At 43.8% G+C, this 25,343-nt stretch overlaps 1 protein-coding gene and 1 non-coding gene across 2 annotated transcripts in view; both read left to right on the forward strand.

The window, feature by feature from the left end:
• Nucleotides 1–17,334: 17,334 nt before the first annotated feature.
• Nucleotides 17,335–17,437, forward strand: LOC123324716. The gene has a single exon (XR_006539986.1). It is a non-coding gene; the product is annotated as a U6 spliceosomal RNA (small nuclear RNA).
• A 4,327-nt stretch (nucleotides 17,438–21,764) lies between these two features.
• CACHD1 (cache domain containing 1) overlaps nucleotides 21,765–25,343 on the forward strand; it is a 204,421-nt gene continuing 200,842 nt past the window's right edge. The window contains exon 1 of the mRNA XM_021679998.2: nucleotides 21,765–22,177. Within this exon, the coding sequence (XP_021535673.2) occupies nucleotides 21,932–22,177 (246 nt within the window). The 5' untranslated portion in view covers nucleotides 21,765–21,931. The remainder of the gene's footprint in view (nucleotides 22,178–25,343) is intronic.

Below are 25,343 nucleotides of genomic sequence, written 5' to 3' on the forward strand. Positions count from 1 at the left end.
GGATGGGGTGACAGATAAACGGGATTGCTAACGATTAAAGTGGGCCTATAATATTCAAAGATGAATGTCATCTACCTGCTCTGGCTGTCTTTCAAGGTTTATTTCCTTTCCAATTATTTTTCTTTTTAACTTTCTCAAACTGATGATCAGATACATGTGATGGAAATGAATCTTTAAGTCGGTCTGTCCACATTTTAAGAGTAAAAGTAGACTTCCCCTTCACACTGCATAGCCCTTAAACTCACACCCCACCCAGATGAGTCCTGGCCTGAAACAAGAACTGGCAACACACATGGAAGCCATCATATATATAAATTCCTTTCAGGAGTCCAGTTTAGGAAAAGCAGGAGTGAAGCAGGGAAGGAAGAAGGGATTCGTGAAGAGAGTCAGCATACGGCAGGTTGCAGAAGTAGGAGCTTAAGATCCAACATATACTGTCAGGGGTAGAGGAGATGAGCTCAAGGAAGTGGAGAAGGCAGGAGAACAGGAAAGAGAGATAGGCATGGAGAGGCATAAAAGTGTACCACATGCTACCATAGGGACTAGAGGGGTACATTTATACAAGTAAGGTAGCAAGTATCCACAACCCACAGATGCTAAAAGCAGGGTCTGGTTAATCATATCTGGGCCAGAAAACTTAGTTCTAGTCCCCTCTAACTTCTGCTCTTTTTTCTAAAATTTTCTTTCCCCAGAAAGTTAGAATCTGTCCAGCTCAATCCAGTTCTCCATTAGAACTGATTTGAGCATTCTGATCGTCTTAGGACTAGGATAAATTAGAAGATGCTTGATTAGGGGTGCCTGGGTGGCTCAGTTGGTTAAGTGTCCAATGTCCAACTCTTGGTTTCGACTCAAGTCATGATCTCAGGGTCATGAGATGGAGCCCCATGTCAGGCTCCTTGCTCAGTGTGGAGTCTGCTTGAGATTCTCTCTCTCCCTCTCCCTCTGCCTCTCCTCCTGTTCCCACTCGCTCTCTCTGTCTCTTTCTATATAAAATCTTTAAAAAAAAAACTAGAAAAAGAAAATACTTGATTAAAATGTTGATGAATGCAAAAATGTTTTTCAGCACATTTTTTATTATTTCTATATTGTAAGTCAGTTTTGCCATTAGAAAGATTTTGTTCCCCAGATTTCTGAAAAGCTTGCTGTGTATTATAGTTCCCTCAGTAGCAGATTGTGTCGAAAACCCACCTTTGATGCTGCATCTCCAGTCCCAAGGCACTCCTAGGAAATGCAGAAATCTATTTTTAAGACAACATTTGTTGACAACTGTGCATGCCAATCAGAAATAAATGAATCTGGGAGGAAATCTGTGAAGGCAGAAGGCTAAGAGTCTGAGGGAAACAATATAGGCAGAGAGTATGCTTATGAGGACATTTGCTTCCTTCTTGGCTGGATGTGGCTGAAATATGTCTTTAGTGGATACCAGAATAATGGTAATTTCTTAGAAAAACATTGTGTTCTGGACAAGAAGATAAATATAACTAAACACTGGCCCAAAAAGCACCTTAAAAGCTCACAAATAAAAATTAATGGAAAAAAAAAATGCTGGATTCTAAAAACCAGAAACTGGAATCACTGAAATAGCTGGAGAAGAGAGGCTCTCTATGGAATACTAAGTAGACCTGCCTCCTACAGTATGTCATTAGCCACATCTCTAGGGACGAGGTGATGTATCTCCAGACTCATATGCTGCTTTCTGCGCCTCAGCCAGAACTGTGGCGACTTAGTGTCTTGACCAACTGGCCTGCCGTATCCAAATCAAGTTGTCCTGCTCTGATCTGCCCCTGCAGACCTTTGTTGGCATTCAAGACTAAAGTCCAGTGTCACAACTCTGATTGTGCCAGCCAGAATGAGCTCTGCCCTTTAGAAATCTCTGGCACAGGATTTAGGTGGGGATTATTTGGAGTTACTTTAGGGTCTGTTCACCACCGATGAATCTCACAGATATAATGATTAGCTATCAAAACCAAACACAAAGACTATAGACAGTATGATTCCATTTATGTGAAGTTCAAAAGCAGACAAAACTAACTCATGGTGAGAGAAGTCAGAATTGCTGCTGGTGGGGAGGAGCAGAAATGGGAAAGAGCATGAGGGAGCCTCCTGAGGTGTTAGAAATGTTCTAGACCTTGACATGGATGGTGGTTACACGAGAGTTAGTGTTTGTAAAAATTCATTGAGTTATACACTTAAGATCTGGGCACTTTAGGGGCACCTGGGTAGCTCAGTCAGTTAAGCTTCTGCCTTCAGCTCAGGTCATGATCCCAGGGTCCTGGGATGGAGCTGCGGGTCGGGCTCCCTGCTTAGTGCAGAGTCTGCTTCTCCTCTCCCTCTGCCCCTCCCCACTGCTCATTCTCTCTCTCTCTCAAATAAACAAAATCTTAAAAAAAAGATTTGGGCACTTTATATGGCATTTCCTCAAAAAATTAAAAATAGAGCTAACATATATTATCCAGCAATCCCAACTCTAATTCCTTCCTTCCTGAAGGAAACAAAAACATTGTATTGAAGAGATATCTGCACCCCCATGTTCATTGCAGCATTATTTACAATATCTAAGACATGGAAACTACCTAAATGTCTATTAATGGATGAAATGGATAAAGAAGTTGTATTATATACATATAAGTTATATATATAATATATATATACTGTATATATATAATAGAATATTATTCAACCATTGAAAGGGAGAAAATCCTGCCATTTATGACAACAAGGATAAACCTTGAAGGCATCATGCTAAGTGAAATAAGTCCAAGAGAGGCAAATGCTGTATGATCTCACTTTTATGGGGAATCTAAACAAACAAACTCATAAAAAAAGAGATCAGATCAATGGTTGCCTGAGGTGAATTGGAGGAAGGTGGTCAAAGTTACAAAATTCCAATTATACAATAAATAAGCACTAGGGATGTAATGTTAACACTGCTGTATGGTAAATATGAAAGTTAAGAGAGTAAATCCTAAGGGTTCTCAGCACAAGGAAAAAAATTTTTCTTTTTCTGTATCCAAAATGAGATGATGGATATTAACTACACTTATTGTGGTGATCATTTCACAATATATGTAAATCAAGTCATTACATCATACAACTTAAATTTGGACAATGTCAATTATAAATAAGATTTGGGCACTTCAAGTACGTTGCACATGAAATTCTTTAAAAAATTAAAGAAATGTTATATTGACAATATAGCAAAGTCTTTAAGAACATGGCTTTGGAAGCAGACAAACGTTGGTTCAAATAATTCTACAATTTACTAGCGAAGAGTACTTATACCCATTATTTTGTTTCTCTAAGTCTCAGTTTCCTTATGTGTAAAAGGAGATAATAGTAATGCTTAAGGGGTAATTGTAAGGATTAAATGAGTTAGTTGAGCCAAATTCTTGGTATGTTGTTGGGCAAAGGGTGAATTATCCTAGAAATGGTATTTAATAGCAGTGCTAATGCTACTACTATATGAATCAGTTGTCAATGAACTATTATTAATTATTAATAGTATGATTGCTAATTATTAATGAATTATTAGTTATATTAATGAATTATTTCTATTAGTATATGAATAGAAAGAGTTTGAGAAAGAGAATAATATGTTAGGAGGTTGTACACAGATGGCAAGTTTCCCTCCTGCAGTGGAGATGGTAAGCATTACCCTTTGATCATAGCATTCTTTTCTGTTGAATTTACTGACTTCAAAATCCTTCCCAAACACACACCAGGTAGCTCATATCAATCAACTGGAAATGGTAATGCAGATGAACCTCTCAGCCAATCCTGGTTATAATCACCTAAAAGACAAGAACAAGGTAATATGCAATTGAATACTTAATACATTTTCTCTGATGATGCTCTGATGATGTGTACTCAAACCTTAATAAACTTTCTCTGATGATGCATACTCTATAGACCATGCTACTAACAGTCCTTGTTCTTGTTAAAGGAAAAAGTATAAAGAAACCAGGATTTACTGGTTATTAAATAGCATTAGGTTTTCATTAAAAGTACGCTGTCAAAAAAAAAAAAAAAGTAAGCTGTCAGGTAGATAGTAACACCAGAATTGGGTTATGTAGGGCAAAGAGCTGGTGTGGTGAAGCTACTTACAGGAACAAATAAGGGGCAGAACCTGGAAGCCCACAGGCAAAGAAAGACTACAGGTCTGGAACAGCTTGAAGCAGGACAAGATCATAGGTCAATTTAAGGTTAGAGTCAGACCTGTGGTTAAGCCAAAAGCGGGGCCCATAAAAGAAGTAGAGTCAAGATAGTCATTTAGCAAAAAACTAGAAAGACAGGAAGGAAACTGAAAAATACACATTTGGGAGGGCTGGCTAAGGTGGTCATATTAAGTCTGTGATGCCTTTTGAACATCCAAGCAGAAATGTCAAGTAGGCTTGGATATTCAAGACTGAAGAGGATAGAACTGGAGAAATGAATGTGGGACTTGTCAGCATGGTATCAAAAGACATAGCACTGAATAAGCTCCTCGAGAAAGTGAAAATAGAGAGAAGCCAAGGACTGAAATGTGGAACCTTTCAACCCTTCTTTTCTAAAAGTAAAGGATACTGATAGGAGAAGCCACTAAATTAGGAAGATATAGATGACCCAAAACAAAGTGAAGAAAATGCTTTCAGAAAGTGTTGTGAGTAGTGTCGAGAGGTCAGTAAGATAAGGACGGAGCACTCATCACTGGGTTTTGTAAGATGGAGGTCACTAACCACCTTGACAAGAACATTATCAGTGGAGTAATAGCTACTAAGGCTTGATTAGAATGGTTATAGAGATATTTGGAGTTGTTAAAATTAGAAGAGATGAAATGTTAGAAGAGTTCCGTGAACTGTGAAGTGCCTTCTGTATGATAATTTTGTTGCAACTGATCATTACGGTAAAAAGTACTTAACCTTAATACTTCAGGCTGGTTGGTGTGGGTAAGTAAGTGGTTGGCAGATAATGATGGTCCATTGATGACAGGCAGATCATGACAGAGACACTTCTTGAGGATACTTGAAGGTTGCAAAAACAAGTTGTTTTTTCCCCTTCTGGTCCAAGTCTCTGTAACTTATTAGGAAGTGGCTGGGAGTGGTTGACAAGTGCAGGAAACACAAGTAAAGTAGATCTTTGAAATGGAATTGATGCATAAGAAAATGTAGAATTTGTTCATTTGTGGGTTCAAGTTCAGACATAAGCAATAATTCATTATCTTCAGACATTAAAATTTGGTTAATTAAGAAGCTATGGAAACTTCCATTAGCTATGGATAGTAAATGTGATAATACTAACAATGACTTGGGCAAAATGAATTACGGATTCCTATTTATCCACTCAAGTTAATTACTAAAATATTATTGCATGCCTACTGTGGGTAAGGTCCTCTGAGCAATCGCCACTAGTAAATATAGCCAATTCAAATATTTCACAGCACAAAAGTCAGAATATGCAAGAAACCTGTAACTTTTTGACTGTCTCTGATGAATTTAAAATTCCCCAGTAGCCTCCATCCCATTGGGTAAAAGGAAAAATATGCTTAAATGCATCAATTAACAATATCTCTTTCAGTTAAATTTGCTCTGTTGAGGGTAACTGCTTACCTCTCTGGGGTGTCCACCTTTCCCCTTTTCTCAAGCTTAGTCTTAGTTGGAAGACTTGCCTTTTCCCCTGGTGTTAGGGGGGCCCCTGGACGTAGCCTGTCGTCTGGGTCTCTGTCATCCTCTGAGACAGTGTGGTTGCTCTGCTGTTACCCCTGTCATCCAACTGACACCCACTGCCACCGTTTGCAGCTAAAGAAACTTCTATGCTGTCCTCAGCGGCAGTTGTCCTCACATGTTCCTGTCCCTGGTGCTGGTGACATCTTGCTGCCAGCTCTATCAGGTGTCCCAGTTTCACCTTCTTGGGACTTTCCTCCCCAATCTAGGCATTAGCAATTCTACCCAGGCAGAACCATGGGCTTTATGACTCCTAGAGGCAGGTCCATCCTACAACCTCTTTGGGGAGCTGGTAGACATGGCTCATGCCCCTACTGTCCTCCACAGCCTTCTCTGTATCTACAGCAAACCTAGGAACTCTCTCCTTTGCAAACTGGGCTTCTTATGAAACTAGGGAGATCTGTCTTTTTGCACCTGGCTATCCCTCTATGCTCCCTCCAACGTGCAGCTCGCTGGTCCTCTGACCAATGCAGGGCTCCTTGGGACAAACCTATCTGTTTATTCTCTAGTTACTTCTCCAACCTCCCCCACCAGGGTTTTAGGCCAGAGATGACAGATAGACACACGTCTTCCCTCCCCTCCTTACTCTTCTCTCCTCTCCTCCAAGGCCCTACTTCTTGGTGTCAAAAGCACTATTTCTCTTTTCCTCCTCTCTAAAAGGGCCTTCACATACATCATTTTCTCCTCCCCCCTCAAGGTGATTTGTATGCTCCTTTTTCCTGAGACCAAAATGGCAAACGAAAACTGAGAAACCAAGACGGGAAACCCACTGGGAGGTATTTCTTTGGAAAACAATATAACTGTTCCTAACTAACTGAGTTTACGAGAGATTGCTTGTCCTCGGGGAACTTAGAAGCTAATCAGAGGTAAGACAATATGTAAAAAATAATATAGTGCCAAAGCTACCCCAGTGTTGCCAATATCATAGTCTCTCCAGAGGCTGGCTCAGCTGATGGGAGGGCAGCACGCAAAGCGCCCCACCAACCCCCGCCCTGAAACACTGCCATAATGGAGGCCCAGGTAAGCATCAGGTGGGAATTCAGTAGATTGGCAAAAGGTTCTCTGAGAATTCTGGGCAGCATTGTATTAATTCCTTTTTTTTTTTCCGCTCCCAGAGGCATACTGCCCTGAGCAAAAAAGAATTTTGGACATTTTGCAAACTGATAAATGTGAACTAACTCTAGCCCAGTCAAAAATATCTTTTATTACTCACATCTTACTTTCGGCTGAAACATTACAAGTAAAGGACATGTTCTTCAATAGTATTCCAGAAAGGAACTTGAGCCTACAAGATCCATTTAAGCTTTTCCCTATGAAGGAATGTCCTTGTACAAAGCTATGTGTCTGTGGTTTATATTTCAATCGTTTTTCCTTGGGTATTTGTTAGTGCAGTGAAGACAGTCAGAGATATAATCCAGGCAATTAGATTTCCCTGTTTTTTAATTTTTTTTAAATTTTTTTTTTAAAGATTTTATTTATTTGACAGACAGCGAGAGAGGGAACGCAAGCAGGGGGAGGGGGAGAGGGAGAAGCAGGCTTCCCGCGGAGCAGGGAGCCCAATGCGGGGCTCGATCCCAGGACCCTGGGATCATGACCTGAGCAGAAGGCAGACACTTAACGACTGAGCCACCCAGGTGCCCCTAGATTTCCTTATTTTAATAATACATTAGTTCTTCTATTTGCCGTTATTCTTTTATGCAGTGGTAGGTTAATATAACGGCAAAAAGAAAAAGAAAAAAAAGATATATATGTCTATATTTACATATATAGTACAAATATTAAATGTATATATATATATTTTATGCAATACATAACATAATGTCTATATAAAATAATACGTGTATAGCGTGTATATGTAGAGCATATATAAATATAAATTACACACACACATATACATACATGCATATATTTAGGCAAATATAAAATACCTAGGTTCATATTGAAGTATAAGCTACATATACACATTTGATGCAGATGAAATGGTTCATGCCTTTGAACCTCTACCTATGTTGGTTCCTTCAGCCTGAAATGCTCCTTCAATCCCTTTCACCTCTCAAACTCCTATTTATTCTTCAAGAACCAGCTCAAGATCCACACCTCCACTATGCTGCTGTTGTACTGGATTTCACTAAAAAATTTCATATATGTCTGCTTTCATTATTTTATATACCTGTCTCTCCTCCTAGACAATGAGCTCTTTAAGTCAGGAACTGAGTCTCATTCAGTCTCATTCATGTTTGCTCTGCCCCAGACCCTAGCCCTTAGGCACATTCTAAGCACTCAATAAACATTTTATGAATGAGTAAATGCAGCCCTTGAATAGTAATTAAGACTTTGATGTGAAGGTGACAGAGAGCACTCCCCTAACCCAGGCTGGGAAGCGACTTTGAGGAAGGCTGGAAACTTTTTCTAAGACAGAGAGAAGTTAAAGGACGTTGGCCTGCTTTGGGGAGGTGCTTGGAGAATGGAGACCACCTGCTTGAGTACCATGGAGTGATGTCATACAAAGAGCTTTTGTGTCTAGACCTTCGATTACTTTTTGAAAGTCAGAAAAATCCAAAAGAACATCAAGCTCAATAAGTGTTGGATATGTAGGTAGTGCTTTGGACTTGGACACCCCTCCACTTACCATGTGATCTTGGCAGGTCACATAATGTTTCTGGGCCTTAGTTTCATCATTTACAAATGGACAGTGGGGGTGGAGGTGTGTGGGAGGGGTGAATAGTGCCTATCTTACAGGGTGAGGGGGAGATGGGAAATTTCACCTAAAGTACTTTGTATGATATGTTAGTGTGCGAGTCAGGGGGCTGGTCAGGGAAACTGCAACTATTTCAGGTCCTTAGAACCGAGGAGATTTAGTGCAGAGACTTAGTTAAATGGGGGAATGGAAGAACTGTAAGCCAAAGAGGGAAGGTGAGGAAATCCAGAGATCAACCACTGCAGGGAGCGGCCACAGAAATAATGGGAGAAGAAAGTGTGACCGGAGACCAAGAGCTGAGGTCACCCAGCAGAAGACGGAACCATGTCCGGCAGGCACTGGGACTACGGAGGGGGCACAGCTGTTGCTGGAGAACACGCCATCTAAGGCAGAGAGCCCGAGCAGAAATACCTTCGCGTGTTTTCCCTCTGCCCTCTTGTCTCTCACCAGCACACCCCACTGTCAGAATCCAGGCCCTTTGTAATGAGAAGCAAAGCGGGGAGACAGAGAGAAAGGAGGCTGAAAGCCAACACTCAATTCCTTACCACAATCAGTTAGGATTCGTTTTGGCCGTGAGGGATAAAAGATTCAAAGTAACGGTGGCTTAAAGAGGATAGGAGCTCGTGTCTCTCTCATGTAAAAGCCCACATAAGTAATTTAGGGCTCTTATGACATTTTATAACATCAGAGACCCCGTAGCCTTTCATCTTGATACTCTTTTGTGTGTGGCCTTGATCTCATGGTCCAAAGTGGAGGCATCCGTGTTTCAGGCCTCAGGATGGTAGAATGGGCAAATAAAAAGGGAAAGAGAGGCACAGATACATTGTCTGGTAGAGCAATGTTTTTTGAACTGTGGGTTCATGACTCACTAATGGGTCATCAAAATCAACGTAATGGATAACTTTAAAAACAGAATAGATGATATCAGAATGTTTACTACACAGTAGAGGTTAAGTATTTCTTACTTAAAACTTTTGTTTCAGAAATACATATGAGTGTCTAGGTGATATATATAACACAGCAAAACAAAACACAACATAATATAATATAAAGTGTATTTCTTATGTAGGATACCATCAACAAAGTTCAAATCATTTTTATAAAGTTCCTGCTCCACTTTGGTTTCATCTCATTGGCCAGAACTAGTCCCATGGCTGTAGAGCATCGCAAGAAGCACTGGAAAATGTACTTTTTCTTATCGGCAGCCATTCACCTGGCTAACACTAAGGATTTTATTATTACAAAAGAAAGGGAGTTTCAATAGTCAGGGACAACCAGATGTCTACCACATAGACTCATTATTATTATTGTCTGCTCTTACTGTTACTATTGACTGTTATTATTGGCTGAAAGTCCCATCTCACTCAGAGGGTGACTTTTGGAAGTTTAGTGATGACATGTTTAGTGCCTGGACCCTGACAGTCTTTGTGTGAGTCCTGCTTTGTCATGTAGTTTTCTCATCTATAAAATGAGGATAATAATAGTGTATCTCTCATTACATTTTTGGAAAGACCGAATGAGGATGAGCATCAAGAGTCTGGCAGAGCATATGACACCTACAAAGAGCTCAGGGCTTTCGGGTGTAGATATCATCACCGGAGCCCATAGGCAGAATATGTGGGAGGGCCCCCGTGTGGTAGTGCACTGTTTTCAGCCAATTCTGATGTTGAAGCAGTTGCTAAATTCATGGCAAATCTTCTCTGGTTCATAGCAGCAGATGGGACCTGGCCCAGGAATGAGATATCAGCCAGCAGTGAGGAACGGTAGAGAACAGCAGAACTATCTGGAACTCTCTGGAACTTGTCCTTGGGCTCTTCACTGACCAGCAGCAGGTTGTCACCCACAAAAAGAGGCAGCAGGTTTTAGTACTTGGAATCCTCCAAGTAGGGCTTTGGGACCTGGTGAGGAAAGACCTTCATCAAGATCCTGTGTTTCCAAAGCCAGTGCCATACAACAAGCTTGTTCTCCACACTCAGAGCCTCAGTCGGGCAAACAGCTACCATTTGGATGTCTCGGAAGGAAATCGAGTTAAAGCAATTCTCAGGATTCAAGTAGAACTGGAGTAATACCCACAGTGCCTGGCACCTAGTGGGCCTAGATTATTTGATGGATGAATGAATGAGTGAATGACCAGAATAGAGAAGGTGTGAGCTAAATAGCTTTTTGACTATCACATAAACTTTCTTTTTTCCGTTGCTGATGTGGTACGGAAAAGACAAGGTTATATAAATAAGAAATCACATTTAGGTTGAATGTATTTTCAAAAGAAAAATAATTGTGACAATCTTTCATTAAAAATACATAACTTTTTCTTTCACCTTCTGTATATGATGATTACTCTTTTAACACTAATTAAACACCCACCATGTGCTAAGTGGTAAACAGAACATGTGAGCGATAGTGTTTCTGCTCTCAGGGTGATGGGCATACAAACTTGGCAGAGAACACAATAGGAAGGATGAAGGTAAATTTGATGTTTGATATATTTTTTTTAATATTAATCTTACTGACACAGTATTTTCAGAGAAAGTTGTGAAACCTATTTATTTAGAAATATGAAAAAAAGATAAACTTTCATCTATTGGCAGAAGGAGAAAGTAGATGATCTGCCAAGGTTTCTTCTTCATCTCCAAGGAACATCATGTGCCTAAACCAGAGGTCACTGTAGACAGGACACATGTCCCACAGGGCCAGTTAGTGCATTTATAGTACCTGCCTGGTCCCTATAAGAATGTGACATTTCTGCAAATGCCTCATAGTCTCCAAATCAGTAAGAAGGCTAAGTAGAAAAGTAGTAGATCCAAGTGTTCATGAATTCAATAAATGTTTGTTAACTCCCCATTATGTGCCATTGGCTGCTGAGAAGTAAGAAATTAAAAGGCTAAAAGCAAGTTGCTTTCCCCCGCAAGGGACCAACTGCCCTCTGAGAAAGACTGTCAAGAGCTAACAATTGTGATGTCGGGTGACAAAAGTGATCACTGCAACAGGCTGAGGGAACATCAAGAAGAGGCATCTCCCTCAACCTAGGGTAGGGGGCAGAGTGATCAGAAAGGTTTCCTGGGGGGGGCAGTGATTCCAACTGAATCTCTAAAAATAAGAATGCCTTAGCCAGGTGGAAAGGTAAGGAAAGATATTCCAAGCAGATGAAATCAAAAGAGCAAAGTCAGGGAAAGGTAGAACAGTGAGGGATTGTAGTTAGAGATTCAAGTGGCTTGTTTTGGCTGGAGGTGTAGGTGTGTGCGGGGAGTAGGGGAAGGAGGGAGTGGGGGAAGCAGGGAGATACGTTCAGGTCCAGATCATGCAAGTCCTTGTGTGCTAAGAATTTCCATTTCATTTCATCCTGTAGCTCATGTGGGATCACTGATAAACAAAAGTTGGAGAAAGGAAATGATTTAACCAGATTAAAAGAAGACATCAAGGATGACTTTTTCATTTCAACCTTGACACCCGTGGTTGCACATGTGTGATCCCCTCCCCTGAGGTCAGGCAGGAGGCAGGTTTGCCCAGTCAGTGCTGTGAGCTAAGGGCAAGGATACCCAACTTTAAGATACCCTAGTGCCGGAGAGTGAATAATCCAAATGTGACACATTGAAGTAGTGGGTCCACCATAGCTTAGCAAACTGGGATGCTGAAGGTGAGAGTCTGGGGTCAAGAGTGGACTTACATGGACCAGGGGAAACTAGAGTGACTGGTAGCAGGTGAAATGAGAGGTCTTCGAGCTTGTTTTCGAGGCTTCCATTGCAAATTTTGAGTACAGTGCTAGCAAGGGCTCTTTTTGGCATTTGAGAGGGGGATAAAATACAAATAGGTATGTTCTTTTCTTTACCCTATTCCTGAACCTTGGGGCTATAGGGTGAAATTACAATGCTCAGTACACACATCCACTCTGGTAGGAATCCTAAAATTCTCTAGAATTTGGGAGGACATGGGTACCAAAGGAGCACTGATCTGAAAGTGTCTGCCCTTTGTTAAATTCCTCACTTGCAGTCACTTGTTCTTGCAGTTGCTAGTTCACTATCTGTCTTTGCCAGGAGGCTGTTAACTCGTAAGAGTATGGGGCATGCCTGTCACATGCTTGCTCTCTAGCGTGTACCAAAGTGCCTGGCGTGAGTGAATGATAAAGGTTTTAAAAATCTGAATCCTGTTTGCCCCATTTACCACTAGGTTACTCATACAGTAATTCAAGTGCAAGTCAGCTGGAAGATATTGATAAAATATGAAATCTCTGCCATTCATGCTTCCGATCATTCAAGATGTGTTATCGTTAAGTTCCTGTGTTTTGGCTTTTGTTTAGACATGTGTTCGTGACTCCGCTTTTCTGAACATTAGTTTCTTCCATTGCAAAGTAGTGATAATAATATGTACCTGGTATGATGAAGCAGGAGAGCACTGTAATTATGAGTGATGGCCTGGATTTAAACAATGACACCATCATATAACACCAGTGGAAACTTTGGCAGAGAATTCAATCTTGTTAAACCTCAGTTTCCTAATCTGTAATATGGGGATGATTATACCTCCTAAATAGGGTCTTTGCAAGAATAAAATAAAATAATCCATTGAAAACACAATAGTGCCTGGAACCTGGCGAGAGCTCAAATGTTAGCTATTTTTTTTTTTAAAGATTTTATCTATTTATTTGACAGAAAGAGAGAGAGATAGCGAGAGCAGGAACACAAGCAGGCAGAGGGAGAGGGAGAAGCAGACTCTCCGCTGAGCAGGGAGCCCGGCGTGGGACTCCATCCCAGGACCCTGGGATCACGACCCAAGCCGAAGGCAGACGCTTAACGACTGAGCCACCCAGGCACCCCAAATGTTAGCTGTTATTATTGTGTCTCATGGCTTTAGGGATTAGATGAGAAAACTCCATTTAAAACACAGAGCATCATGCTTAGAACTTTGTAAGCACACAAAAAGTATTAACTAATAATATCATTTCCATATATAGTCATCGCTTCACTAGGCAAACTACAGTGTTTGTGTAACTCATTTCTTCTACTATAGCCTTGATCTGTGGTTTATATCTCTCATTGCTATTTCACTTTGTATATTTCCAAGTCTTGCCTCCCTAGCCAGAGTATAAACTCAGAGCAGTAGTGCAGTCCCTTGCATCTAGTAGATGCTCGCCCTACAGTTATTTTGATTTGCTTTATACATAATTCTATTACTCTTAAATAGTTTCTAGACAAATTTTAAACTTTTGGTAAGATGAAAAGAACTATACTGCTTATTATGTCCAATCAAAGCTTTGCCAAGCCCATGGAAAGAAAGTCATCTGATTTCAGTATACAGAAATGACTAGCTGAAAGTCACTTCTTGCTCTTTGTTTCCTAAGGTACCATACGTTTAAATTATTACTCTTATGTTTATAAAAAGCCATGAGGGATCTTGATAAAGCTCTGGATATTCTTTGTGTCTTGTTTTTTAAACTAAAAACCTGTATCACACTTTTCCTTAAGAAATTTCAACATCCTAATTAAAAATATTTAGATACTTTTGAGTTACTATTGAGTTCAATCAATGTGAGTAAAGTGTCCCTGCCTTAAAGCCATCCTCCACACAACTACAGTGTAACTTTTCTAAAATGTGACTTCTCTACCTAAAACCCTTTTGTAGCTCCCCATCCCTCACAGAATATCCAAATCCTTGGCCAAGGACCAAGGCTTCTGTCTTCACCAACAGCCTTGTCCACTGCCCCTTCCCACCTACTGCTATAGAAATCCCCAACTTCTAGTTCCTTTCCTTATATTTTGTTTCAGTCTTTGTACATTTTTAAACGCTTTTCTCTCTTCAGAGATGTTTTCTTTCAGCCCGGTAACTACCCTTGGTGATACTCCTCAGGCAACATCTCCTCCAGGGAGCCTTCTCTGACTTCCCTCCTAGGTTTTGTGCCCCTTCCATTGTACCTGATATATAACCTCTTTCTCTAGACATTCCATATTATATTCATTAATTCAATAACTATTTCTTGAGTACTTACTATGTGCTGGTATTATTTCAGACACGAAGAATATGTTGACCAAAAAAAAAAAAAGTCATCATCAGCATGCCTGGGTGGCTCAGTCGGTTAAGCAGCTGCCTTCATCTCAGGTCATGATTTCGGGGTCCTGGGATCGAGCCCCGCATTGGGCTCCCTGCTCAGTGGGGAGTCTGCTTCTCCTTTGCCCCTCCCCCCTGCTCCTGTGCTCTCTCTCTCTGCTCTCTCTCTCAAATAAATTCTTTAAAAAAAATCATCACCTTCATGGAGCTGGCAATAAACAAAGCAAGTAAGCAAACATACATGATGTTAGATGGTGTAAATACAATAGACACCTAAGTTACAGGGAGTTCCTGGAGGGAGGGATATAGGGGTTACAGTCTTCAAGGGAATGGTGAGGGAAGGTCTCCCCTCATATTTGAATCCAGACTAGAACCAGGTGATGCGGGGAGACAAGTCTCCATGGATTTCTTGCATCTTTGCATGCCTTGTGAGCAAGGTATGAAGTGCCCTATTATTCTGCATTATATTTTCAATGATGTTTGTTTAGTGAACAGCTTTATCAGGTAGCAATAGTGTCTCTCTTTGAAGCAAAAGGAAAATTTTCCTTCTGTCCAGTACATTAAAGATATCTCCCTCTGGGACAAAGGGCAGTTTTGTTTGCATTTCATTATAAATAAGATTTGGGTTACCTGAGCTTGGGGTTCCTCTTCTTCAGTGCAACCCCAAGTGTGCAGATGTCACTTGGCCCTTTCCGAGTTGCCAGGAGGAATTGGGGCTTATGCTCCCCCTCTGGCTACTGCTCTTGCTGAGTAATAAAGCCCTTTGTCTTTAACCCCGGAGCCTTGTGTCTTCTGCCAGCATCCTTGAGATTGGAGTAGGCTGATTTGTTGGCTTGCAAATGGGGTAAAGTCTCAGACTCTTCACAGTTCTTGACAGTGATATGCAGATATCTGGAAAAAGAGCATTTAGGATGCAGGGAACAGCAAGCGGAAAGGCCAGGAGTCACTTGTCGTATGTGATATTTTCTGATTTAAGGTTCTCTAACTTCCCCAATAACTATGAAGTTCTTTTTTTTTTTTTAAGATTTTATTTATTATTTGACAGAGAGAGACATAGTGAGAGAGGGAACACAAGCAGGGGAGTAGGAGAGGGAGAAGCAGGCTTCCCCACGGTGCAGGGAGCCCGATGTGGGGCTCGATCCCAGGACCCTGGGATCACGACCTGAGCCGAAGGCAGACGCTTAACGACTGAGCCACCCAGGCGCCCAACTATGAAGTTCTTAAGGACAACCCATCTTACTCATCTTTGTATCCCTAGTAAAACTACTCGTACACAGCAAATCTCAATAAATCTTTGTTGAAATTAACAGGAAAAAATAGTTATCCCTCAGAAATTAGAATGTTTCTTTGGCAGGGATCTATTGGTGCCAGGTATTCTTTCTTTCTTTCTTTCTTTCTTCTTCTTTTTTTTTTCTCACTTAGAGAAAGGTACATGATAGGCAAAAGAATTGAATTTGGAATCAAGATGGGTTTTCATTTCAGCTCTGCTGCTTACTAGCCTATAACCTTGGGCCACTTACTTAACCTTTCTGAGTTTCAGCTTCCCTGTGTATGAAATCATAATAATAATCTTGTCTTCTCTGTTCTGATACTGAAGTTGAAAAAAACATAAGAAACATACTAAGCGCTCAAGAAATGTATCGTGCCATACATAGTGCCCAACCCATGGTAGGGTTCCGAAACTTCTATCACTGTTATTCTGTCTTTGCTAGCTCCCCATTTGAAGGGGAATGGGAAATCTGACAATTTTTAAAATCACTTGGAAGAATACGAAAGCCAGAGATGCTCTGCATTCTAGGGTTCTGTCTAGACCATTAGCTGTTTCCATTCATTTAGCAATAAAGTATACTTGCTGAGATCTGAAGTCCTGTGGAAGTTAATGAGCAAGTGCTAGAATCTGCCCTTGGGTTACCTATCCTATTCTCCTGAGCTCCCTGAGTTCACAGGTTCAGTGTAGTTTGCAGCCAATTATTGTTTTGAGTGGGAGGCCAGCCAGCAGCATTAGGTTGAGAATTCATTGCGAAGTTGGGCTTTGTTTCCACTTTAGAGCATGCAAAGGGGAACTCCATACCACAGTTTCGGAAATCTGAACAAGAGTCCCTCAAAGCAGTTTGACATGGAGTTTTTCTGTGGTGGGAATCTTAGCCAATGAGTACCATGAACTGGTCCATCACTGAAGTGGCTTGGTACCTCCCCAAATATGGAAGAGCAACCAGTTTGATGAGGAATCTTGGTCTGTTCATTTTTAGCAGTCAAGGAACAAAATGGTTTGTGCCCCTCTTTGCACAGAGTGAATGATTCATGGATTTTCTCAAAAATCTTTCCCCTAGGGGCACCTGGGTGGCTCAGTCATTGAGCGTCTGCCTTCGGCTCAGGTCATGATCCCAGGGTCCTGGGATCGAGTCCCGCATCGGGCTCCCTACTCTGCGGGAAGCCTGCTTCTCCCTCTCCCACTCCCCCTGCTTGTGTTCCCTCTCTCGCTGTCTCTCTCTCTCTGTCAAATAAAATCTTAAAAAAAAAAAAAATTTCCCCTAGGGGTGCCTGGGTGGCTCCAGCCCACTCTTGGTTTTACCTGGGGTCATGATCTCAGGGTGGTGGGATGGAGCCTGAGTCTGGCTCTGGGCTCAGTGGGGAGTCTGCTTGAAATTCTCTCCCTCCCTCTCCCCTTGCCCCTTCCCCATGCGTGTGCATGCACTCTCTCTGTCTCTCTGTCTCAAATAAATAAATAAATCTTTGGGGAAAAAATCTTTCCCCAATTCTTTGTTCCTACATCATTTGGGTTTCTACTGTGTCTGGAATCATGCTAGACTCTGTGGCAGTGAAGGAAGCTGACACAGTCCCTGATAGGTGATTCTGCTGTAGGTGGTTGTAGACCACACTTTGCGAAACATTAAGAGCTTGCTTTGGCAGCACATAGACTACAATTGGAATGGTATAGAGAAGATTAGCATGGCCCCTATGCAAGGGGAAACATTAAGATGGAGAAAACAGACTTGCAAATGGACAATTACAAGGTCACATGTTAACTGCTGGAACTTCTGGGGTGGAAACAAGTAGTGAACAGGTGTCCAACTTGGTCACAAGCGAGGAGCACAGGAACACTCTAATGAGAAGGTAAAGCCATCAGGCAAGTTTCATGGTAGTCTACAGTCTCCTAGGGACACCTGTGGCCCACCTGCCAGTCTTTTCATCATTTTTTAAGTTCAAATAGCTACATAGTCAGTAGTGTCTTCACTATATAGAATAATGATTGAACTTGATCTTTAGAGTTACACGAAAACAAAGGGGAGGAAAAAGGAGTCTCTTATTAATAGAACATGTGGACTGGAATTGGAGCCAGAAAGTTAGTTCTAGGTCTTGGTGATGTCTCTTATAAGGCATGTGTTCTAGGTATTCCACTATCTTTTCTCTCCAGTTGTCTTTCTTCATTCATTTGTGATGTTTGCTCCTTCCTAGCTTCAGTGTGCAGAATCATACCCACTGTTTATTAGGTGATTCTATGTAGTAGGTGCTATGTATATACGGCTGTATATTTCCTGCAATATGTATTATGGGACTCAAGGATCCTATGACTCCTTATGTCCTTTTCGTTTCAACTACTACTTCTACCTGCTATTCCTCTTAGTATTTCCTAAAATTTTTGAGAATAAAAATTTGTTTGACCCAGCTAATCTTTTTGTCATACCTTGGTATGTGATAGATTGGCTGCCTTCATGTCACATGCCCACCCTGGTCCAATCAGTTGCCCCCCCTGGCAGACAATCAACTAATGTTGAGCAGGGGTCAATGGTGGGGCAATTTCACTTATATGGGCTGGGGACGTTAAGGAGTAGTAGTTCATCAACCAAAAAGCTTTTCCTGGTCTGTCACGTACCAAGGTACACGTGTGAACATTCTGACACCAGACTAATAGCTCAGAGCTTGCTCTTTGGTGTTTAAAGACCCAGGTTTGCATACTGGTACCCCCATCTAAAGTTGTATTATCTTGGACAAATGAGTTTCTCTGAGACTTTTCTCCATTAGCAACATAGGAGATATTGCATGGCTCTTCCTGGGTAGTGAGAATCTCTTGGTTGTAGATACTGGGCTAAATGAATGAGTTACCATCCCGGGGAGCTTTGTTTGCAGCAAGCAGTTCAAAAGATTCCTTTGGGGGGAGGAGGGGGGAGGCCTGTAAAATGCATACTGCAGGACTCAGCCCTCCTCTGCCAATTCCACTTCAGTAAACTTGGGATGGAGCACTAGATCTGCCGTTTAAGAGTGCCTCAAGGCTATAGGTGGTGGTGGACCTGAGAAACATTAGGATGGAGAAAACAAGACTTTCAAATGGATAATCACAATGCTGCTTATTAAATGCTGCAGAGTGGCTTCAATAAGCCTAGAAAGACAGAGCAGAGCACAGAGAGCTTGTTTATTTTTTTATTTTTTTTAAAGATTTTATTTATTTATTTGACAGAGAGAGACACAGGGAGAGAGGGAACACAAGCAGGGGGAGTGGGACAGGGAGAAGGAGGCTTCCCGCGGAGCAGGGAGCCCGATGTGGGGCTCGATTCCAGGACCCTGGGATCATGACCTGAGCCGAAGGCAGACACTTAACGACTGAGCCACCCAGGCACCCCAGAGAGCTTGTTTATTGTGTTAACTGAATTTCTCTGTGATGGGGCATCAGAAATGATTAGGTTACTCAGTGACAAGTTTAGATTTGACTTTTAGAAAGATGACTTTGGTTTTGGTGTGAAGAACAGAATGATGGGGATAAGAAGGACTGCATGGAGACTGGGGAGGAGGCTGTGGTCCTAATGCAGGTCAGTTGTGACGAGGAACTGACGGAAGTGACGTCAGCCAATGGGATACAGATGGAGTGCCAAGATGGGCAGGAGACATAGGCAGGGAGCCGGAGTGGAGGCAGGGAGTAAGAAGCCTAGCTTAGAGAGCTGGTGACATCCACCCAGATATGCAGTCAGATGCAGATTTAGGTGGAGAATGAGGGAAAGCGGTAATGAGTTTTAGGTATAGTTATTAGAGAAGCTAGCTAATAGTTGGAAAAATGGAAATCCAGCTCAAAGGGGAGATTAAGCTTTGTTTAGAAGTTTGTAAAACTCTGATGTCTTGGTGATAATTGAAGACATGAGTATACAGGAGAGTTCTCAAAAAGAACCTTGGAGTGAAAAGAGGGGACATAGGATTAGAATTTCAAGAAATAGGACCCCAAGAAATACCAATATACAAAAGATAGGCAAGGAAAGAGAAGCCATTTTGAAGGAGTTTCAGAAGGATGGCTTAGAGATGTGTGACAATTCTGGTGACAGTATCCTTGAAGAATCCAGTACAAAATATTAATAATGCTAACTGCCATTATTTTTGGGGTTTTTTCTCTTCCATTTACCATGTGGACTAAAATGTTTCGTTTCACTGATTGCCATGTGCAATAATTAAAAACAAGTTATAGGATCATTTCTCTGCCAAATGTCAGTTCAACTCTGAGGATAGAAGACAACAGGTAGATTTTTTTTATCCTATCATTAATTAAAGCTTCATTTTTACAGCACCTACTTTATGCTTGGTACTAAGCTAAGTGTGGATGATGGAGAGGTGGATTGGTCTCTGCCCTCAACAAGCGTACTCTAGTTCTAGCATGTGCGAGTTATGTAAAACAAATATCGCAGATACTAAATGATGGTGCAGCAAGAGTCTGATGTCCCTGTCTCAAGGGCAGATAGGGTGAAGAGTGTCACAAAATGAAAACATATAGTATAGGAGACCACACTGATTGGGAAATTGAGAATAGAGAAATAATCACAAGGAGGGATTGGGCCAGGGAAAGCTTACAAGAGGTGGGTTTTTAATACAATGTAGTCAAAGAAGTACAACAGAAGGTTTTACTATAAAGTGCAAAAGAGCACTAAGTCCAGGTCGTAGTACTACTACCAGCCCGGCTAGGTATCCCTAGGCAAGCCCCTTCACCGTGTGGGGCATGGCTCTGTTCTCTAGGAATGTAGGAGCAGCAACCTCACGACTCTTGGAAGGACGAAGAGCGGCCTCAGCATACCCCTCCCCCACCCCAACCATCCACTTGTTCCAGGTGCTTCCAACAGGTGATTTCTCAGAGAGCCTGAGCCAGGAGTAAATAGGAAGGTTAACCTCGCCTCCCCGTGCTTCGCAGATGTGTGGGGCCAACTCCCGTTCCGTAGTTTTGTGGGTTTTGTTTTGCTTTTGATGGGATCAGATGGAGAGCCAGAAAGAACTATGTCGTATTTAAGAGCAAGATCCTTGGAATCAGACGTGCTTAAATTCTGGATCTGCCTCTTGTCCCCTGGGTGACCTTCGGCAATTTATTCCACCTCTCTTAGCCTCAGTCTGTTACCTAAAAATTTAGGATAAAGATACGTACCTCACAGGGATGTGGTGGGATTCAAGGCTAATGTACACAACCCCCAGAGCACACAGTTTTATTAACACAGTTTTATTAACCAGCTACTGTGTGCCGGGCACACAGTAGCTGGTTAATAAAAGCACCTGTTGGTCCGTCGAGTGATTGTTACTAATAACACCGAAGAGAAGCAAAGGACGCACCAACGGCGGTCCCCTCCTTCCCAGACTCTGCCAGGCAGAAAGCCGGCGTCCCAGGACTTAAAGGGACATTGGATGGAACGTGGAACGGGTGGGATCCCGGAGTCCGTCGCATTGGCGATGGCGGTGAGAGCTGGGGTGGGTCGCTGTCCCCGGCCACGAGAAGGTCCGAGTGACCCCACCGCCGGCAGGGCTGGTACCCGAGAAGAGAGCCGGCTGTCCGGCCCCCAGCTTCTGGGGGGCCGGTTCTGAGGCGGGAGCGAGGGAAAGAGAGGAGGGGCGACTGGGGGAATTTCCCCGCCTCTCTCCCGCCTTCCATAAATCACCGCAGCCGCGGCAGCGGCCGCGCCGGGAAGTGCACGGAGCCGGAGTGCAGCGTGGTGGCACCAGACGCCTCCCTTTCCCCCCTCCGCTTGCTTGCTTTCTTTCTCTCAGTTTTTTGTTGTGTGTGTGTGTTTTAAGCCTCCCCCTCTCCCTCCTTGCTGGGGTGGCTGCCCAGCCTCGCCGCTCGGGCGCCGCTCCTCCTCCGCCGGTGCCGCCGCCCGCCCTCGCCGCCTCCGCCTCGCCGCGCCGGGACTCCCGGGAAGCGAAAGCTCGGCGGCTCGCCGCTCCGACTGTCAGCCCCGCGGCCCGCGCCGCCACCCTCCGAGACGCCCGCCGCGCCGCGCCGCGGGGGCCGCGCCGGCGCCGGGGTCCCTGGGAGCGCTCGGACTGCCGCTTCCTCTCCCGCCCGCCGCCGGAGCTAGGCGATGGTGGCCGCCCGCGCTCCCGCGCTGTAGCCGGGCGCCCCCTAAGTTTGGGAGCCGCCGCGGCGCGCAGAGGCGTCTGCAGAAGGGCAAGAAAGTTTTGCGGGGCGCACCTCGCGTTGCTCCCTCCCCGCTTCCCGGCGCCTTGAGCCCGTCGGCGGGGAGTGGGGGGAGGCAGCATGGCCCGCGAGCCCGAGGAGGAGGAGACGGCGGGGGCGGCCGCCCTGGCCCGCGGCTGCCGGGGCTCATCCGGCCCGGCCGGGGCCCGGGCGCCGCGGCCGCCCCTCTGGCTGCTCTGCCTGGGCGCGTGCTGGCTGCTGGGCGCCGTGGCCGACGCCGACTTCTCCATCCTGGACGAGGCGCAAGTGCTGGCGAGCCAGATGCGGAGGCTGGCGGCCGAGGAACTGGGGGTCGTCACCATGCAGGTAAGTGGCCCCTTTTGCGCCCCCAGAACTTGCCAGGCATCTTGTCTTTCTCCTATGCGCAGAGCCCGGTCCCATTCTCCAGTACAGGTCCCACTGACCACGCACAGACCTCTCTGGTATGTACGGAGCCCCTTTTCCGCCAGACACCCCTGCCCCCCGGAGACCCCCCCCCCCCCCCCCGACTACACACCAACTCCTCTTTCATGTACACAGGTACCTCTCCCTTTCTCCTCTGCAGAGGCTCCTGCCCTTTGCACGGAACCCACTCTACCCGCTCTCCCTACCCTTCAACCGCTCCTTTATCTCAGCGACGACTCAGCGGTTCCTTCGAATCCCCTTCCCTAATTTTGCACGTATTTCCCCCCGCAGTCTTGTTTTCACCCCCCTACCCCTGCAAACTCCCCTCGTTCTTTGTGTACCCATCCCGGGGCAGACAGCCCCGCCTGGCTTCGACGATTTCCCTCCCCTACCCCACCCCTTGACCACCTCCCTGTGTTCCCCAGACCAAGGCGCACGGATGGGCGCCGGGAAGGAAGGCACCGCAGCGTGCGCAGCTGCTCCCGGGCCACCTGGGTCCCGGCGGAGAGCGGCCTCGGGAGCGGACTCTGCGCTCCCTTTCCCCGCCAGGGTGCATTGGGGGAGGGGCTGGCCTGGTAGATTCCCGACTCTGGTTCGGTGTGGGGGACTTTTTTTTTTTTTTTTATTGCTTTCTGCTATTGCTGTTGTCGTTTGCGCACTCTCCGCTGTATGATTTTTGTTTTGTGTGTGCCTTTTTGGGGGAGGAAAAAGGGGAAACAGTGAATAAGGTTTCCAATTCTTCTATATTGTTTACCATGTTGGCCCTCCCCAATGGAGGAAGAGGCTTACAGAAAGATTGCCGGTGGCTGAGAAGGAATCCTGAAGGTGTTACTAATAACAGTAGTAAAAATTGCTAAACAGCAACCACCTGGAGATTCTACCCTGCCATTATTTTATCTTCTTGGCCAGAAAGGCCCAGTCGATTAGGAGAGGTGGAGGTGACCTTAAGAGTCTGAAACCTTTGCTGTAACATTCTTCCGTAAAATAACCTTATTCCCTTGTGCATTCTAACAACAATAATGGTGATAAATGTGGTCTTCGAAAGAGCGAAGTTTCCAGGAATGTGCTCTCGGAATAGGTTTCTGATTTCCATTCTACCGTGACCACCCTTCCACCTCCCACCGGGGGAGGTGTTTTGAGTCACTTTGGGATTCAGGTTTCCGACGTCTTCCCCCACCCCCAAAATCTTTCTCCCTACCAGGCCTCCCCCCTCAACCCTGAGTCTTAGGATGATATAGTTTTCCCAAAATCACTCCCGCAGACCTTTTCCACTGTAGTGAAAGACATTGGGCTTTTGTTGTTTGTTTTGTTTTTAGGTGAGATAGAGGAGTGGATGGTTTGCTTGAAAGGTAATTCTGTATTTGCAGACACCCGGCTACGAAGTGCAATAGAGTCGGGTATTTCTTCATTTGCATAACAATGGACAAGCTTTTAAGATACATTATTTAGTTGTCCTTTTCTGTGCAGATTTTTCAGGTTCAGGTTCTGTTATCCTTTTTCCACATGCATTTTCTGATGATTGTTGACAGAGTTCTTAGGAGTGAAGTGACTTTTAGAGGAAATGGAACTAAAATGTTAGGAAGGAACTAAGATTCCACCCCCCCCCCCCCCCACTGGTGAATGTTTCAATTCAGAGCACAAACAATTGTGTTTTTGCATAGTGACACCTTTTTAAATAAAGGACGTCTAATATGTTTGAGTTTCGGACTGCTTGTAAGATTAGAAGGCATTTGTCACCTTCACCCCATCACTAGGGCGGGACAAGGGATTGTAAGTACCCCCCCTTCCCCATATAAGCTAAGGACTTGGCTTTTTCTAAGATGCTGACAGCAGTTTTACTGTTTCTCACCCGATCCTTGACAAAAGGTGAAATAGGATCCCAACACATTGTCATTCAGGTAGGGATCCAAAGCAAATGTACTTTTAAAAGGCTTCCCTGTTGAAAAGGAGACACTTTGGAAAAAAAGCTCTGATCTGTGGGGGGTTTGTGCCCAAATGGCCCTGTATCTCCTCCCTACTGGCCTCTTTCTAGCACCTTTGCAACCTCATTGTGGAAACTGGCCTCCTGCGGACAGGGTTTTGTCTGGCAAAATGTGAAGTGGCTTCTCTCCTTTTTTGAAAGGAGAAGCACATACTGTATTTAAATTCCTCTCCTTGAGCTGTACATTGATCTGCCACTTGCCTCCATCTGGGGAGAATTGGGGAGAGAGTCTCTTTTTAATTTTGTTAGACTGCCAGCTTTTGCGGGGAGGAGTAATTGTAAAATAAAATCTAAGGCAGGTTAGGTTTTTTGGCCTTTAGAACAAAGATTTGGAGCCTCACATTTTCCTCTGTAAACCTCTGGGATTTGTTCAATGGGTCTGAAATTATGTGGGTTTAGGTATTTAAAGTGCAGATTGTAGAGTCCTCCCTTGTGGAATGTTGGCTTTTATAGCTGTGGAGCTAGTCTGTCGTTCAGAGGTAGGTAGCCTCGTGGGGGTGTTAAGGTGGCCGGGGTCGGACTGACTTAGGCAGATAGGAGGGGTGGGTGAGAAGATATGCAGATATGAGGGGTTTGGGGGACAGGTTAGGTCTCTTCGCAAGAGAAAAATATTCCCACTCAGTTAAAGATCATTTGACCTTGGCATTTGGAGCACAGGGCGGACCTTTCCGGAGAGTACCTCATTGATGAGAAGCTTTCTGCAGGTCAGTTTGTAAGTAAAAAGCCTATTTTCAGACTTTTAAACCCCTTCTGTGGCAGAAATTCTCCAAAGACCATTTTTAATTTTGAGAAATTGCGAAGCAGCCCTCAAACGAGGCCTGCTGCCACATTTCGAGTGGCAGCACATACTGCTCACTGGGGGTTGCAAGGGGTAGTTTTACAAAAGCAAAAATCAGGCCTTTTTTCAGCACTGCAGTTTCCCATGGCAAGGTTGTGGTGCTTGCTGATACAAGCTTTTCAAACTGTCTTCTCTATCTTAAAGATTTTCTTGGAAAGGTTTTCTCGTGAAGGCTGCCTACTCCTGGGTTGGGTTTTTTTTGTTTTGTGCTTTGTTTTTGTTTTGGTCATTCATTTCTCGTAATGGACAAAATTTAAAAAAAAAAAAAA

The sequence above is a fragment of the Neomonachus schauinslandi genome, chromosome 4 (genome assembly GCF_002201575.2).
Source record: "Neomonachus schauinslandi chromosome 4, ASM220157v2, whole genome shotgun sequence".
Taxonomy (NCBI): Eukaryota; Metazoa; Chordata; class Mammalia; order Carnivora; family Phocidae; genus Neomonachus; species Neomonachus schauinslandi.